The sequence below is a fragment of the Mytilus trossulus genome, chromosome 3, assembly GCF_036588685.1.
Source record: "Mytilus trossulus isolate FHL-02 chromosome 3, PNRI_Mtr1.1.1.hap1, whole genome shotgun sequence".
NCBI classification, from domain to species: Eukaryota; Metazoa; Mollusca; class Bivalvia; order Mytilida; family Mytilidae; genus Mytilus; species Mytilus trossulus.
Window position 1 is genome coordinate 57,298,867 of NC_086375.1, and position 18,411 is coordinate 57,317,277.

The 18,411-nt window shown below is 31.5% G+C and overlaps 3 protein-coding genes across 3 annotated transcripts; all 3 read left to right on the forward strand.

Annotated features, from left to right (window-relative positions):
- The first annotated feature begins 3,593 nt into the window (after positions 1-3,593).
- LOC134711946 (uncharacterized) lies at positions 3,594-5,828 on the forward strand. Its single transcript, XM_063572970.1, has 4 exons — positions 3,594-3,858; positions 4,421-4,597; positions 4,845-4,979; positions 5,428-5,828. The coding sequence occupies exons 1-4, from the start codon at positions 3,765-3,767 to the stop codon at positions 5,583-5,585; spliced, it is 564 nt and encodes a 187-aa protein (XP_063429040.1). The 5' UTR covers positions 3,594-3,764; the 3' UTR covers positions 5,586-5,828.
- A 4,251-nt stretch (positions 5,829-10,079) lies between these two features.
- LOC134711947 (ADP-ribosylation factor-like) lies at positions 10,080-12,363 on the forward strand. Its single transcript, XM_063572971.1, has 4 exons — positions 10,080-10,326; positions 10,686-10,862; positions 11,197-11,331; positions 11,889-12,363. The coding sequence occupies exons 1-4, from the start codon at positions 10,233-10,235 to the stop codon at positions 12,050-12,052; spliced, it is 570 nt and encodes a 189-aa protein (XP_063429041.1). The 5' UTR covers positions 10,080-10,232; the 3' UTR covers positions 12,053-12,363.
- Positions 12,364-13,500: 1,137 nt separating this feature from the next.
- On the forward strand, positions 13,501-15,843 carry LOC134709579 (retinoid isomerohydrolase-like). Its single transcript, XM_063569743.1, has 2 exons — positions 13,501-13,752; positions 14,451-15,843. Exons 1-2 carry the CDS (start codon positions 13,585-13,587, stop codon positions 15,837-15,839), a joined length of 1,557 nt encoding a protein of 518 aa, XP_063425813.1. The 5' UTR covers positions 13,501-13,584; the 3' UTR covers positions 15,840-15,843.
- The last annotated feature ends 2,568 nt before the right edge of the window (positions 15,844-18,411 follow it).

Below are 18,411 nucleotides of genomic sequence, written 5' to 3' on the forward strand. Positions count from 1 at the left end.
TCATAAATAAAAATCAACAATGGAAGTTTTTTTCTTTCTCATTCAAAAGTTAAGAGGAACGAACACAATTCTATGTTTCGCTTTGGACATCGTGAATTTCATCATTCCATATTAACCTGATTTTTACCTTGTAAATGAAAGATTTATCAATACATTTGAACTTCAATGTATAATGATCAATGACTGGTATATGTTGATTTTTATGTTTTAACGCCACTTTTGGGCTATTTCATGGCGGTCAGTTTTTATTTGTGGAAGAAGCCCGAGGACCCGGAGAAAACAACCGATCTTCGATAAGAAAACTGAAAATCCTTATAAAATAAGTTCGGAGTCGACTGGCTAGTTATTACAGTAAAAACTTAAACCACTCGACCACTTCAATTACTAATGTAAAGATATACAAGCTCATTGTTTCAAGTTACATTATAAAAAATCATGAAAGAGCTTTCTATCTAAAACAATATTCAAAAGAATTAACAAAAACAGGTAGAAAATGCATTGCATGTTTAGAGAAGGTGCATTTTTTACATCTTTTACAACCAAAAAAAATAAGATTATAGTAATGTTTAATGATCAGTCAAAACACATGTATAATATCTCCGTACAAAGAGCAGAAAAAAAATCAATTTGCACTAGTACCATTGATTGTGTGATGTAAATTAAAGTTAGTGTACAGCTTAATGCTCTCGTATTAATTCCGATAGCCAAGAGTATCAAAATCGCACATGTTTTGAACTATGCACTCCGCATGTATTGTTTTGACGAAACCTTTCAAAAGATTTTCAAACAATGACACATAAACTTAGGAAAATAAGCACTTTCTTCCTCTATCAATTTTCCTGGTATAAGTTTTCTTGCGGGACATTATGTTCTAGTTCAACTTTCCAAACCCAAAAATGAATACCCCAAGTTATAAATTTAAACACCAGTAAAATTGAATACAAAATGTCATATCAATAAAAAAAATTAAATGAGTAAAATTCAAAAAGCTATTGATTCATTCAGAAGTGGGTAAAAGAAGCGAACACACATTTGGCTTATGTGGATGAAGTATAGTTGGCTTATGATTTTTTTTTTAATTTTCAGCTCCTTGTTCTTATTACGAAACTTTTGAAATGATTATGAAAAGGACAAAGATCAAAGGACTTTTCAAGCATGCCTTCTACAAAAAAAGGTATCAATTATTTAAACAAAATTGTGAGTCCTAAATTATTGCTAAACGTTTGTCCATTATGTATCCTGTTTGCAGACCGAGTTGGACTCAATAATTTATATTACAAATAATTACTGGCGATTGAACTAAACATTGTGGTAACTTTATGAGAAGTAAGAAAAGCGTTCTTCTACATAGCATTTGGTGTCACAATGTGGGCCTCGAGTTTGTTTGTTTTAAAATAATACCATATTGAAAAAAGTGCAGAGACAAAAAAAAAGTACTATTCCCTGAAGAAAAGAGTAACCGGATTCTAAACAATGCAACACTAATTCTAATGATTTATAATTTTACTGTCCTTTTCGTTTCTATAGTTTTACTATCTACTAAATAAGTTTTGTTGATAGCCAGAAAAGAATTTTTTTTCTACTAGAGGTGTTAAACTTCCATGCTTACTCATGAGGTTCTCGCATGATCAGTACGAATACTTTTATAATAGTATATGAATTAAGAGTTCAAAACAAAGGTGTATTCACTTAAAGTTTATAACAAATTTGCTTTGTACAAAATATTAATTAACAGATGTAATTGTTTCACCGATTGACTGCTAAAATGGCGTATTCCTGGAATTTATTCGCTTAGCAACATTTAAAACCAATTTAACACCAAGCCCCCATAGCCTGCTGTATTCAGTACGTGCTATTTAAGGAGGACAACGAAAACATTAAACTGAAGGTGTTTTTTTTATTCAGTCAACTTATTTCTCTTGTTTTACTGTTTACAATAACGCTTAAAGCCTATCCCATGGGTTTATAACTGATGGCGGCCTTTCTAAAACGGGAAAACATTAAAAGATCTAGTTTTCTGGGTCTCAACAGGGGAGGTAATACTTTGTCACTAGAATCCATAAATTTGTAACGAAAAGCTGAGTTTCACATTAGTAGTCTGTTCGGAAGCCGTGGTTTCGGGAGATCAAAATTTTGTTTTCTCTACGTATTTCAGCATGTTTTAACAAATTAGTGCACCAATAGATATAGAGGCCGATAGTTTTCTGCTAAAGGTTTATCACTATTCAAATACTTATCACAGGTAATTTTCCAGTGTTGTTAGAGTGTCGAAAAGATTTTAAGTGATGGTGCAAGGTGTTCAGCACATTCTCAGATAACTGTATGTTGTCTTGGGTGACGCTTTGGTAGGATCGACTTTCTTATATTAGTAATTCTGCAACTCTTGGTTCTATTATAAAAATCTGTGAGTGTCATTGATATTTTTCCGGCTTTCCTACTTTAGTTTAGAAAAAAGATAATTTCTAAATGGCTTGAAAAGAGACATGATGTATTATATCACTGGTCAGAATGATAATATTGACCACAATCAAATTGTCATATGTGTTATAATTTGTCACTGAAACCGCTAAAGCACTTTTTGTGGTGCTATGCTTGAACGGACAATCAATTTGCAACTATTTGGTGAGATGTTTCAGCAGAGACCCACTATACAGTATATAGAGCCTCTGACCTTTGTTAGTCTTGTATTATTTTAATTTTAGTTTCTTGTGTACAATTTGGAAATTAGTATGGCGTTCATTATCACTGAACTAGTATATATTTGTTTAGGGGCCAGCTGAAGGACGCCTCCGGGTGCGGGAATTTCTCGCTACATTGAAGACCTGTTGATGACCTTCTGCTGTTGTGTTTTTTTATCTGGTCGGGTTGTTGTCTCTTTGACACATTCCCCATTTCCATTCTTAATTTTAACACATAATACAAGTAAGAACATGTACAGAAAAAACTATAAACAAGCAAAGGAATAGGAATTGCTGTTCTTTAAATCTGAAATTCCAAGCAAGGCCTTTTAAACTAGAAGAAAAAACTCTGACCCAACTGCAAGTTCATACGGCGTCTTGCACCGGCTGTACATGAAGCAGAACTCTGTGCAAACTGACGGTCACGCCAAACATTGAATTGCAGAACAATATCATGGAGTAATAACAAAAAGATATCAAACATTAACTGTCACAGTCAGCCAATCACACTTAAGCTTATGAAATACGTCTGTTTGACTCCCTCCTAAAAAAAAGTAGGAAAAAAGAAGTCTGAGATAAGACAAAAGAAAAAAGAAAAGGCTATTAAAGATATCTTCAAATACGTAATTGTTATGTAAAAATCAGCAAAATCTCTATAAAATATACATTAAAACAAGTATTATTAATTATTTTAGTGCCCTCGATTTTTTCTCGTGGAAATTAATAGTCAATATTTTAGCATACAACATTAAAAATAATATTATTTCCGTGATCGATTTCAAAAAATGAATAATTGTAAGTAGGAGATATTTATCAAATATCTATTTACATTAGCCAGTCGTCATGGTCTAATGTAAACATACATCCGATACTCCTCGGTAGTTTTCCTATATAGTCAATGGTTTTTATAATTTGTCATACTTGCCAGGTTGGAAGTTAATTGCTGGATCGTACGATTTGGTTGTGATCAAATGGCATCAGTGACGAAATCTTACTTAAAAATTAATTATAAAAAGCTGAAGGTTTCAATGTGTCTTTCATATCTTGAAATATAAGTGAATAAATAGAGTAATTAAAATATTCAAAATGGGTTTGTGGCTATCTAAACTGTACGATGTATTTTCTGAATTTTCTGGGTCAACACCAGCAAGAATTCTGATGTTGGGATTGGACGCAGCAGGTAAATTTCTTACTTATTTTTTTACTGATTATAAGTATATTGTTTGATTTATGAAAATTTCATATATGGTAATTTAAGAAGTGGGAAGGAGAGAGAACCTTAAAGATAATAGAAAATAAAAAATGACAATTTTGCAATGTTAAACTAGCCTTTGAGCACTAAACCTTTCTTTTTGTTTTTCATTCCTTATTCAATTGGGTTTCATTCCTTATTCAATTGCTTAAGTTAGGCAATAATTGTGTAAACATATAATAGGAAAACAAAAATCAAAGTTTGATGATGATTCGAAAACAACTTTAGAATATATATCCCATTTGTTTAAAAAAACATAACACTATGATTTATATGTTCGGAATTTTGTCTTAAAAAAATCGGATTTTTCTTTCAAAATTTTGTTAAGAGATATCACAGATATCTATTTTTACATGAATAAAAAGACATATTGGGTATGCGGAAGCAGCATGGCTAAACGAAAACACTAACGATAAAAACATTTTTAAATTTTATTGACTCCTCTAAATTTTGCGGATAGTTGATACAAATGTTTGTTTTTTTTCTTCAGGAAAAACAACAATTCTTTATAAGATAAAGTTAAACGAGAGTGTTCATACAATTCCTACCATTGGCTTTAATGTTGAGACCGTCAGTCCAGTGAAGGGTGTCAGCTTCACTGTGTGGGATGTTGGTGGCCAGGAGAAAATCAGACGTCTGTGGCAGCATTATTATCAGAATACGGAAGGTACAATTATTATTTATACTTTACATAAATTCATCCTACCCAGGATAAATAACCATTTCGAAATGTACTCTCCATTCCTATTAAGAGTGATTATTTCAATCATGCAATAGTGTGAATTCTATTTTATTTAAAATTTTAAATGTTTCAAAGATATTTATCATCGTCTTATAGGTTTTATGTACAACGTATATCACTGTCTAAAATTACTTGCAAAATATAAATGAACATGTTCTCCACATTATTTCAGGACTTATTTATATAGTTGACAGTAGCGATAAAGAGAGACTTTCGGAAGCTAAAGATGAACTTGATGGGATTCTCAACAGTGATGAAATGAGAGGTGTTCCAGTTGTAGTGGTGGCCAATAAACAAGATTTACCTCGTAAGTTTTTTCTTCTTCATATTTTAGCATTGTTAGGGATTTCCATTGTCAGTTATCTTTTTTCAGCAAGGTTGTAAATGAAAACATTTGTACTTTTATAGGTGCATTCATTTTTTTTTTATTAATGGATCATACTGAATACTTGTAATTATATTAAATGAGAAAGGCGAAATATACCAAAGGGATTTTCAAACTCAAACTTCAAAAAAAAAAAAAAAATGACATGGCAAAAAAACGAAAAACGAATAAAGACAATCAGCAGTACACAAAACAAAACATTGGAAACTAAAGACTGAAAATAACAGACGAAACCCTCATGTGTGTAACTTTTAATGCAATTAAAAAATTGTTTTGGAATTTAAAATTCTCTTTTCTTTATGTAAGAAAATGTCATAAACAAAAATAAAAAAAACAATTCATATTTCATTTACCCTTTTATAATTTACAGGATCTATGAGTCCATCAGAAGTGGCAGATGGTCTTGGTTTACCGAAAATGACTGGCAGAAAATGGTACATTCATGGAGCTTGCGCGCCAACAGGCGAAGGAATCTTTGAGAGCATGAAAGAAATGGCAGACTTAGTGAAAAATAACAAAAGGCACTGACCAGCTCAATCTTAATATAAGATGCGTGAATTTGAAGCACGGGAAGTCGCGGATATCCCGAAAAAACATTTTCCAGGAAACCCTGATAAACATTGATCTGGTAACAGGAGTAAAATCGTCGATCGAAAATCTAAGATCTGAGTGTTGAAATGTATAATGGGACTGTGCAATATGTTAATCCATTGAAGGACTATATTGTCAATGTAGTTCTGTCATAGTTAAATCAAATAGAGAGAGAAGAAATAGTGTCTACGTTCTGTTGTTCTGTTTACATGTTAATAATAAAAACAAAATGAAACTACACACTTGCATTTGTTCACCTCAAATGTCCAAATGCAACAAGCTTTTTCACTTCAGTACAATTTTAAATTTATATCAGTGATAAGAGGGCAATTTTTAAATTCAGTTTTTCATGAAAAAAAAAGGAGAAGCCATAATTTGCTTTAATTTCCTTTCGATATCTTTAATTAAATTTGGTAAAAGAAACCATCCCATTCTATTTTTATTCTCTACGAGATATAGAGTATTAATAATTCTTGCTTCATATCTACTTTGTATTTTATACGGTATGTTACGTATTTCATACGGTATGATACGTATTTCATACGGTGTGTTACGTATTTCATACGGTATGTTGCGTATTTCATACGGTATGTTGCAACAATATGCAGTCTGTTATGATTACCGCCAAATATTTTATTTATTTATTTAACTGCAAAAGAATTCAACGTTTGAAATCATTCAGTCTTCAAAAGCGCACCCCCTGAATAGAACAAACCAAAGCTGATTTAATTCTTTCGTATATTTTTGATCGAATACATACAAGAAAACACGGAGTCAGATTTGATCTGGTACCTTTTATTTCTTTTACCGATTATTTTTCGAAATTTTGTCGGTCTTGGTTATTATTGGAAATTAGAGTATCTCAACGTTTGAAGAACCAGGTTATTCTTGTGTGTTGGTTAATTCATACAAGAAGTATATTTTGCTTATACTAGCGGCGGATGCAGCCATTTTTAAAAGGGGATTCCAAACCCAGGATAAAAAGGGTGTTTGTTTCCAGCCATATGTCTTCATTCAAATGCAACGATCGTCCAAAAAAGTGTTTTCAACCCCCGGATTTCTAGCCCCCTGGATCCGCCACTGATTGTTCTATGTGTTTTATCAATCATTTAACGACGATCATTGCTGCTTTTTGTGATGTCTCATATTCAAAACTAGACAATAAAATATGTAGTCATATTTATCATGATGGAGAAAATTGTATTGCATTATAATTATTTCAGTAAATAAAAAATTGCATGATTACCTGAAAAATTCAGCAGAAGGATATAATGCGTATCGTAGTCGTCATCGTCTTGATAGATATAGTTGTATGAGTACCAAAGATGCAACTCTCAGTCCAAGTCACAATTTATAAAAGTAAACCATTATAGGTCAAGGTACGGTCTGCAACACGGAGCCTTGACGTATGTATTATGTACAACTAGAAATAGTATATATACCACTGTACTTACCACTTACATCACGGTTGAATGTTCAGTAAATATATGTTGTGATTCCAAATAACAAATCCGTATTGAGGAGATAATTATATCAATTATATATATCGGAAAACCCATTAAGAATCTATGGCATTTGCTATACATAAAGTTAGTGCCCTGGTGAGAATCATCCATGCACTTATATGTTAGAACATGAACGACCGAACAGGCATATGGCATGGATACCAAATTATATGCGACTAGATTAGTTTACAATCCCATTTATGTATGGGTCGTTGATCATACAATCTAAAAAGCAGAAACATTAAATTTTAAAGCTTGGAAATAATAGCAAGTGAATAATAGTGTTCAAGCGAGCTCTACGACAGAGTCCAAAAATAAGCATGCATAAAAATCATATGAAGCAGTATATCAAAATATGTATTTGCACACGAATAAAATGAATGAACATTTTAAAAGTAATAATGCGGATGTAGATGTGTCAAATAAAGACCGGGCTGAAGTACGTTCACTTTTCACTATTCAAAATTCATAAATAGTGAACTGTGTTTTTTGGCACCATTCACTATTCATGAAATAAAGTTATTATAGCTATTAATTGTTTGATAAATGTTTTTTCTCGACGTCTTTGGAATTCCTTGCTCCATATAATTGATATCCTCGAAAAGGTCAAATTGCGGAATTTTTAAATGATTCATTAAAACTATTCAAATTATTGTGGAGAAGTGTATAACAAATATATTTCGAAGTTTGATAAAATCAAAATGCAACAACATATTTTCTAGGTATTTATGTTCCTATTAGAACTCGATCATTCACAGGGTATTTATTATCTGTTCATCTCTGCTCAAAAGATGGATAAGATACACGGAAATTAAACCAGCAAGAGTTAAACCAATAAAAACAACCAAAAAAACATAATGGTCAAAACGAAACCGAAGAAACAACTGACAGCCGTTCACAAATAATACACATAAGTCTAAAGTTTGGATAACACTATCTCTACAAAAATACCAGGAGTATTAAATTAAAGGTACACTGGAAGGTTAATCAAGATCTGTTAACAATTAAAGTAGTATAAGGTATGTCAGTTGAAAGTGAAGGTACAAGCACGGGCGTTCATTAATTTTAGGATATGCAATATACAAAAAGATGCCCGCAATACAAATGGGAGAATCAAACACAACTGTCGAAGAAAGCCGTTAAAATTATGACATGCACACAAAAAATAACGCGAACAGACAAACAATAGATATAGGAAGATGTGGTGTGAATGCCAACTCTCCATCCAAATCACAATTTATAAAATTAAACCATTGTAGGTCAAGGTACGGTCTTCAAAATGGAGCCTTGGCTCAAAACCTTACAGTAATCTATAAAGTACCCCAAAAATACAAGTGTAAAACCATTCAAACTAGAAAACTAACGGTCTAATCTTAATAAAAAACGAGAAACGAAAAACACATATGAACCACATATATAGACAAACGACAACTACTGAACATCAGATTCCTGACTTAGGGCAGGTGCATACACTTGCAGCGGTATTAATTGTTTTAATGATATCAAACCTTCTACTTTATCTGAAATTAAAGTGTTACATGCATCACAACACAGAAAGACACACTATGCAATGTCAATTGCAATGACTTAATTCAATTAAAAACGTAGTAAAACAAATTTACACACAATGAACAAATACATTTGATTTATAATACAATGTTAATTCAAAATTAATAATAAAAAAATAAGGGATGAAACAAGTCTAAACGAACATGTAATATTTGCATATGCCGTATAAAAAAATAGTACATAAATAATTATTTTATAGCTGATGGATAAGAAATATAGTATGGATACAATTAAGAGGAATTAAATCAGAGGACCTCAAGAGTCAGTATCATTCTCATGGATCTTTTTCATCTTAAACAATGTCCACACTTTAACATTACATCTTCGCTAGCCAAGGGTTACGATCCACTCCCGCTCTCTCCCGTGAAGAGAGCGGGAGTGAATCGTAACCCTTGGCTAGCGAAGATGCAACATTAAAGACGGGCAAATAACTCATGATCAAATATCTTTTTGGGATATCTTGTATTGTTGATCCCCTTTTCTGTTTAAAGTTTCTCTCTCTACCTTATAAAAATTTTGCCCACAACGAACATAAGGGATACACATTCTCATTCATGATCTTTAAATACAAGAGTCATCTAAATTGTCTATGTCTAGTTGAGATCAATAATTTTGCTGTCTTCAGTTTCTATTTAGTATCTATCGTTTGCAGTTTTCGAGATAATTGGTAAATCTTAAATAAAAAAAATGCGAGTATTGTCAATTAATGTCATTGCTCTTATAAGGAGTCAGACAAATGTTTCATTTTAATGATGTTTTTTTGTAGAAGTGTATTTTAAGGCAATGACTTTAGTAATCCAATAGTTTTAAATTGTTTGGCGCTTTTGCAGATCTTATATTGATTTCCTTGATTTGGGGTTGCTGCTCACAAGGTATTATCTCTTCTCCATTGATTACATTTTTATTGACAAAAATAATTTAAGGAAAATCTCTTTGGACAAGTTTTGTATAAGGTTTTAATAAATCAAAAATAATAATGTTTCCTTCAATTATCATCAGTTTTACAAAACAAGAGTATAGCATAAAATTAAGCATAATTATTCTGAGGAAGTTAATAGGTTTCTAATTAATTTAATTTCCGTAAAAATATCCTCATATCAAAAATATATAAAATGATGCTGAATTATTGATTTACGATCTAAAAAATAATCATTCTTCCAAACAGTTTATGTGTGTATTCAATTATCAAACTAAACAACACTCATTACATGTACTGAGCTGAGCCAATAATGAAATATCTATATACATGTATATTGATTAAAAATTGACAACATGTAGGTACATATCTATCTAACATACCAATAATAATCGGTTTATTTAAATCCTGTAGGAAATATTTAGTATGACGTCAATTCCTCCAACATGGTTTATGACACATAGCAATAATCGACATGGCCAAGTTTGACGATTTAAAAAATATTAATAAAAACACGGAGGTTTACATCATTGCCTTCAGATTACATTTGTGTCTTAACATTCAACACCGAAAACAAAACAAAAAACGATAAAAATGGGAGGATTAATGGCAAAATTAAAAGATGCCTTATCTGAATTTACTGGTTCCAATCCTGCCAGAGTGCTAATGTTAGGATTAGATGCTGCAGGTTAGTCCAATAAAATAATCTTCTGGCTTGTGTCATTTCTTCAATTGTCGAAATTATGTTAACATGGAAGTTAAATAAAATGTTAAATCAAATAAATTTTCAATGTCTCTTATTTACTGTAAAGAATGTCAAGCGAGTTTACTCCTTGCGAAAGAACAATAGGCAAACTTATTTTTTTATTTATTTATTTTTTTTTGGGGGGGGGGGGGAGGGGTACCATCTGACATACTGCTTATTTAAATAGGCACTTGAATTACCTAATGGATTTTATTGATAATTTATGAAATTGTATTAGTTTTGGGTCCTTCTATTCTAACTTTTTCATTATATATATATATAATTGTATTTTTTATTTCTAGGTAAAACCACGATTCTTTACAAAATTAAACTGAACGAAACCGTAGCAACAATACCAACGATAGGTTTTAATGTCGAAACAGTAAATCCCTGTAAAGGAGTTAGTTTTACTGTATGGGATGTGGGAGGTCAAGACAGAATCAGACCATTATGGAGACATTACTTCCAAAACACTGAAGGTTGGTGCATATTTATTATGAGTGTGTTATAAACAATTCCGATTACTTTCAATGTTGGTGATCATTTGCATGGACATATAATCAGAAAAAAACATTCTAAAATTTGTTAAAAAAAAATCACCGAATATCCAATTTTCTATTCATAGATTTTTCTAAACCATCCTCATTTAGTAGAATCTTATATTGCCTTGTGGATATTTAATGATAACTAAATTTTACAATCAACCACGAAAGCACTTCTCTTGTGCATCATAAAATATACAAAATCGAATTTATTTAACGACCATTTTCTTATTTGTTTGTATAATTGGTTATTAATTTGATTCCATTACAGGTCTGTTGTTCATAATTGATAGTAATGATAGAGAGAGGATGGCAGAAGCTAGAGAAGAATTAATGGGAATATTACAGAATGATGAGATGAGACATGTCCCATTGGTTGTTGTGGCTAATAAGCAGGATCTCCCTAGTTAGTACATTCTTAATGAGTCAATGGAAAAATCGTATAGGGATATAAAATAAAAAATAAAGACATAGTACAGATACTTATAAAAAAAATTGTAAGATTTAATTGAAAAATATTGTCTCACAAAAGCGGATTTTGCTAAGCTCAGAAGTTTATCTAACGATGAATGTATGAATATGTTTTAGCCAACCGTGATTAAAAAGCGTTAACAATTAAATCTTCAGAAAGGGTGTTTGAGATTTGGTACTATATATATCTTTATTCTCAATAAACCATATGCATAAGTATAGAGAAGACAATCATGTACAATATTTACAACAAGACAGAACAAACAAAACTGAACAGTACACAGAGGTCCAATATAAATAGACCACGAGATGACTTTGCAGGCAGATATTTTTTCTGTAATAAGACCAAATTATTCCATCCGGTCATTCCTATTTTACTGCTACACACATTAATTTGAATGTGATTTTGATAAAATACCTTTATATATTGATAAGAACCTATTGATTATAAGTATATCATAATTAGCATTTATTTATTTCAATCTTTTCTAGATGCACTTAGTCCATCACAAGTAGCAGAAGGTTTACATTTACACAAACTGACAGGCCATAAATGGTTTATACATGGATCATGTGCATCAACAGGAGAAGGCATTTATGAAAGTTTAAAAGAAATGGCACATTTAGTGAAAGAACATAAAAAGTCATCAAAATGATGAAAAAAAATATGTTATTGTTTCACAGTTAATTTCAAACCAAAAGCAATACAGCTAATTGGTATGAGGCATGGGAAGGTTCCTCACGAACGAGCTATTATGCAGATTAAGAACGTGATTTTATCTACTTGTACGGATGTTGATATTTTTGTACAAATTACCAATATAAGCATCAAAGAAAAATGATCAGAGAGTTCAGCACCAGTTTCAGTCAAACTATTTTGTTTACTTTTTCATTATTCAAAATGTTGTTACATTGTTTTTTTACTTTTCATTTATGTCATGTTATAATAAAAATATTTAAAAAAACACATGATGTTGTACAGTCCCTCCGTCGCCTGTTGCTTTTAGTGTTGTTGTTAATTTACAAAAGGATAAACTATATGGAAATTGTTCAATCCATTTAAGTTAAACGTTTATTAACTTCTTCGAACCAAGGTAATATCTATTCGACCTCATAGAAAACAGAAAGCGAATAAATCGAATCTTCGAAATTGATCGAACATATTTTTTGGGGTTATTTTTCTTTAAGTGAATTTATGAAGACATTTTTTTTCCATTTTGTACAATTGCAACACGACGGGTGCCACATTTGGAGCAGGATCTGCTTTCACTTTCGGAGCACCTGAGATCCCCAGTTTTTGGTTGGGTTTGTTTTCCTTAGTCTTTAAATTTCTATGTTGTGTCTTGTATACTATTATGTGTCTGTTTTTGTTTGTCTTTTTCCTTTTTACCTATGGCGTTGTCAGTTTATTTTCGATCTATGAGTTTAACTGCCCCTCTGGTATCTTTCGCCCTCTTTCACACTGACATTGTTGTATTCGTGCTGTATATATCAAAACATAATAGTATTGTGTCTTTAATGTTTGATGATATTCTGTAGCCAGATAGATGACTTGCATTCAAGTGATGCAAATAAAACAAATGTTTCCGGTGTATTTTTCGATGTAATTAGGACGTGTTAAAGCTTTCAAGAATATCATAATATATGTATCCTAGCGACACAGTGCATTTATTTGAATATTATAGGTGCAATATCTTTTTTAATTTGCTTTAGTTTCAGAAAATTGTGTTAAGGGTGAAGCTGTCCAGTAGTAACCGTACAAAAACACTGTTTTAAAAGCCAAAGCTGCAGTTTTATTGTAGAAGCTGATAGCCGTTGTTTTTATACCCACTACCATGACAACCAAAATCTTAAAGATATGTGTTGATTCGAAATACCATGTCGAACTTTCAATATTTATAACCTTTTCATATGGTACAAGCTGTTGTTGAAAGTTGGTGCGTATGACTACATATGTCTAACTTTGATAATCTTGTTTCAATGGCGTTTGCATCACATCTGTTATTATTTTTACACTGAAGGATTTTTTTATTTTTTTTTTTATCTCAAAGCAAAGTACGACACATGACAAATCAAGTAAACAGTATGCAATCTACAGTTTATCACACTATAGTTATATATCTAATACATACACATATTAAGTAAATACAATTTCTTTATTTAGATAACACTTGTTAACTTTGTGAAGATGACATTCAAAGTTGTTCTTGCTGTTTTGGTAATACTAAGTATACAATTTGTGTATAGTGTGGAACAGGATGCTTATAGTCTTCTGTTTACTGATAGCAAGGACGTGTTTCTGAATAAACCAATACATTTCCAGTATCCGTTGCAAAAATGGCTGCGTGGCTCTCTGGTAAGATAATTTATTTCTAGAATCAAATAAGCTTCTTAATTCACGTTCCTTTCACGTGTGTTCTGTATTTGTATGTATCAAAGTTCACATTCAGGTTACAATCAACTAATGGATCATGAACTACTGTTTTTAGCTAATCATACGCAAGTTTATTGAATATTTGAATAATAATATGCAGTATAATGCTATGTCGTTCAAAAGAATCCAAAGATAGCACCAAAGCTTCATGTTTTCATTTATATGTGTTAATAACATATTGCTTTTCTTTAATAGGATGAAAATGTCTATTATTATCTTGTCCAACAAATTCAGGATAATGTAGGACATATACCAAAATAATATCCACAGTGACTCGCAACAAGCTTAGGAAAATTACTCTTAATATTAAAATGTGTTTTACCATACATTTTGTTCCACTCAGTTGGTACCTATATTGCGTATTACACATTCGGATATTTTATGAACAGCTGTAGGAAATGAAGATTCCCTATACCTTAATTTATATTATTGATTTACATCTTTTGGTTGCTGGATGGATCAATTTAAACTCATTTGAAAAATTACAACTATGATGTTTATACGAAAGAGTATAAAATAAATCTTTCTAAAATACTATGCTAATTAAAAATCATGTAGAATTATAAAAAAAATATCGACGTTGATGAACCAATATATATATTTTTTACCATTTACTCCAGGTACGAATAGGTCCAGCTATGTTTGGGATGGGTCAGAGAAATTTCACACACGCATATGATGGTTTTGGGAAAATTTATAACTGGAAATTCTATGGAAATGGATCAGCGTCTTTTTCTCAGGACTTTTTACGGTCTGAAACATACAATACTTCCAATGAAATAAAAGATATTGCCAATTTTTTGACATTTGAAAGTGTTTCACCACCATTTCCATTGAATAGGCGTGAGATCTCTGTTTTGAATGGATTTGATAACACAAATGTTAATGTGTATAGATTATTCAATGAAGAAAAGAAGTCATACGAATACATTGCATTAACAGATGCATGGAAGGTATACCAGTTCGAACCCACTTCTATAAATACCATTGGTGAAATTGATCCGCCAAACCCACGTGGAACATATATTGGATTTATTGATACAATGTCCTCAGCTCATCCCGTCCCAGAGTATAATTCTAGTTATCACTTTACATTTCTAACGAGTGTTAGTCTCATTCCTAAGGTCAAAAGTCGTCTATCGGTTATTAGAATGAAGTCGGCCTTTGAGCGAGAATTGGTAGCTCAGTGGGAAGTTGACAAAGCGCCTTATATGCATTCATTTTCTGTCACGCAGCGTTATGTTATACTATTCGCAGCTGCGTATTATACAAACATAGGTAAAATGCTGAAATATGCCAATGCGTATGAAGGTCTGGAATGGTTTCCGTCTGAAAAAGCCACTATTTATGTTGTTGAAATTAAAACTGGCAATATACATACTATCCAAACAGAAAATGGCTTTCCATCACATCATGTAAATGCTTACGAAGACAACAATAGAATTATTATGGACGTAACTATGTTTCAAGATCCTACTTATTCAAAAATATATGAACTTGATACGTTGAGATCGCCTAATAAAAGACAAAACGCACAATATACACCACCAGTAATTAAACGTTATTCAATCAACTTGAATGCAACGAATGCAACAGTCACTACCTTTTCTCCTAATTCAATCTTTCCATTCATAAATAATTTTGATTTCCCGTGCATAAATGAAAAGTACAGACATCGTAGATATTGCTATATTTACGGCGTCGCTACCAAAAGAGACACCACATTATTTTCAAGTACAGCTTTAGTGAAAAAAGATGTTTGCGGAACAAACCAAGACAGTGCATTTGCTTTAGATAACCACTATCCTGCAGATATGTGGTTCATACCTAATCCCAATTCCACCAGGGAGGACGATGGCGTTCTTCTGACTCCAGTTCTTGACGGAGAGAAAAAACAGAGTTATTTGTTGATGCTAGATGCTAACACAATGGCTCCGATAAACAGAGGATATTTGCCGTCATTGGTTCCATTTACAATGCACGGACGATTCTTTTCAGATTTAATTTAACTGATTGTAGAGATATTTTGTTATAAAATTTAGAATTGAATAAAATTTTCAAAGTTATAAATGATACTAGTGATATGAAACAGAAATGAAAATGAAAGACAGACAACACAAGGACCAAATGAAAAACAGAGAAAAATAAACAAGCAACATTTTAGAATTAAAAAAAAAATGGTGTGATTGTCTATAAGACAAATCTCTATCCGAGATCAAACGACATAGAAGTGAACCATTATATGAAAAAAAACCTGTCCATAATAAACTGTACATAGATGCACAGAGTAAGCTTAACGAACATCATCAATCACCAAGTGTGAAACACTAGTATGGATAGACGTTTATATTCGTCTAATGGTACACGTTTTGTTCCTCATTATGGTTATTCCTGTAAAACAGTTGTAGAGAAGTTACAATTCCTAACATATTATTCGATAGATTCGGAGACAAATTCATAAAATGCTATTGTCATTCGCGAACTGATTCAACATATAAAGCCCACATAACTGTGTCAACATATTAATCAAGCCTTAACTATTTAGTTACAAAACATTATTTGATATTAAAGAAGGGATGTTAAGTTAATGCCAAGTTTTTATAATCTTCTTTAGCACCTTAGTGAAGTATACATTTTATTTTTACAAGGAATCAGTAGGGGGTACCATATTTGTGTCGCAAAGGATTATCAAAATTTATTTATATTTAAGGTCTCAGAGAATTCTATTTTTTAATATTATATCAAAGCGATTTTATTTAGTTACTATGTACAGGATATGAATAGTTCATTCATGAAGCAAGATATGTTTTAGAGTTCATATGATTCCCTAAGTATTGGTTTTGATGTGCACCTTCTATATACATTTAAAGGGGCACTAGCTACGAGATATATAAAAAGTCTAAAATATGAATTTTTTGGTTTAATCATTAACGAAAGTGAAATAGTGAAATAATATATCGCTTTTAGTAGCCGGTATGATTCAATTTTGTCAAAATATGCTAAAAACATCGATGATGATGGGATTTTAATATTGATACTATACTACCATTGACTCTTATTCAGATTTATATGTTTTTACGTTTTTACCTAGTATACCTGTTTGTTTTGATCTCACGTGGTTCATGATTGTTGTCAATATAATGGAATGTAATGCGACTGTTATTCAAGTGAGAGGTTTGGCTAGCTTTAAACCAGGTTTAATCCACCATCCCAACATTAGAAAATACCGATATCAATTTCTCTTCGAGTTTTTATTATTCTACATTATCTTTCGAATATTTAAGTAGTCACGCTCATTCCCCTCGATTAATTCAGTTACACAGTTACTGAGAAATCTGGTTTTATTGCAGTTTTGTTGAACATATGATTTAGTTTTCTAAATTTGTTTGTAAGAACATTTACTTGAACACTCGTTATCTTATTAGGTGAAGGGAGATCAATTACTTCATCAACCAATCAAAACCTTGACCTATAATTTATCTTTTATCACATTCAAAATCATGTATCACATGCATATATATCATATCAAGGTTTTATTTTGATAAATTATAAATTAACTTTGAAAAGGATTTCTTAATTCTATAAAAACAAGAAACACAACACTATTTTTTATTCATGGGAACAGCTCTTCATACCATTAAGTTGTTTTTAGTCCATCTTTAATCGACAGAAAAAATTCTTAAATCAAATAAATCAACACCAAACAGCATCCAACTTTTATCTTTGTTAAATGTTTTGTATTAACACATTAAAAATCACACACACATTTCAAAATTCTTTCATGTCATGTCTACCAAAATAAGTAACAAAATAACTTGAAAATAGCTACTAGTAATCTTTTAATTTGTAGGCGAATACATTATGCCCCCTCATTTCGCCTATTAACATATTATGATAGCGCTTTACAGAATGAATATTGTACAGAGGGGGAAAAATCTGGGATACAAAGTCAAACAGAGGGAAAACATAAAAGATAAGTGGAAACAAAGGAACAACAGGAACACTGAAGTGCATCAAAACTAACGCCATTCTACATATAAACGAAATATTTGGACATTAAACGACTGGCTTGACAAAACGAATTGGTTTATCAATGCGATGTATCGGTTTCTCAAATCTCTGTACGACATGTTTTTGTGGTCTTTTATCTTGGAATATCAGAACAGTCGTATGATCTGTAATTGTACCGGTTACATTCTTTTGCTTATTGTTCAATTTTTACTGAGTGTGAAGCCTAGTAGACAGTACTGACATGAAAATACAGATATTGTGTTATTAAAATTTGTGCTTACAAAATGTTGTAAATCAAGGAATCTATCTCCTTCATGCAAAGTTCTGTTTCATTGTCTGGTTTGGCTATCAATAGCTCATTACATTTTCAATAAGTTTTGGATCTTAAAATATTTGGTCTAGATAATAACTCAAGTGTAATTCATTGTCGAAATGCGAATCTGGTGTAGAAAACTTGGTACTGTTATGATATTACTTTCACTTGGTAGATACCTCTACTTGGGGACTGTTAATTCACAACGGTATCATTACCTTGTAGCCAATAATGGATGCCGCCGACATGAAAATACG

What these genes read in the sequence shown, in the direction of transcription:
- LOC134711946 (XM_063572970.1), top strand. Translation starts at nt 3,765, where the DNA reads ATGGGTTTGTGGCTATCTAAACTGTACGATGTATTTTCTGAATTTTCT. An exon ending in GTTGGGATTGGACGCAGCAG is followed by an intron (nt 3,859 to 4,420) that starts GTAAATTTCTTA and finishes TTTTTTCTTCAG; the next exon opens with GAAAAACAACAATTCTTTAT. An exon ending in CAATAAACAAGATTTACCTC is followed by an intron (nt 4,980 to 5,427) that starts GTAAGTTTTTTC and finishes TATAATTTACAG; the next exon opens with GATCTATGAGTCCATCAGAA.
- LOC134711947 (XM_063572971.1), top strand. Translation starts at nt 10,233, where the DNA reads ATGGGAGGATTAATGGCAAAATTAAAAGATGCCTTATCTGAATTTACT. An exon ending in TTACTTCCAAAACACTGAAG is followed by an intron (nt 10,863 to 11,196) that starts GTTGGTGCATAT and finishes ATTCCATTACAG; the next exon opens with GTCTGTTGTTCATAATTGAT. An exon ending in TAATAAGCAGGATCTCCCTA is followed by an intron (nt 11,332 to 11,888) that starts GTTAGTACATTC and finishes AATCTTTTCTAG; the next exon opens with ATGCACTTAGTCCATCACAA.
- LOC134709579 (XM_063569743.1), top strand. Translation starts at nt 13,585, where the DNA reads ATGACATTCAAAGTTGTTCTTGCTGTTTTGGTAATACTAAGTATACAA. An exon ending in AATGGCTGCGTGGCTCTCTG is followed by an intron (nt 13,753 to 14,450) that starts GTAAGATAATTT and finishes CATTTACTCCAG; the next exon opens with GTACGAATAGGTCCAGCTAT.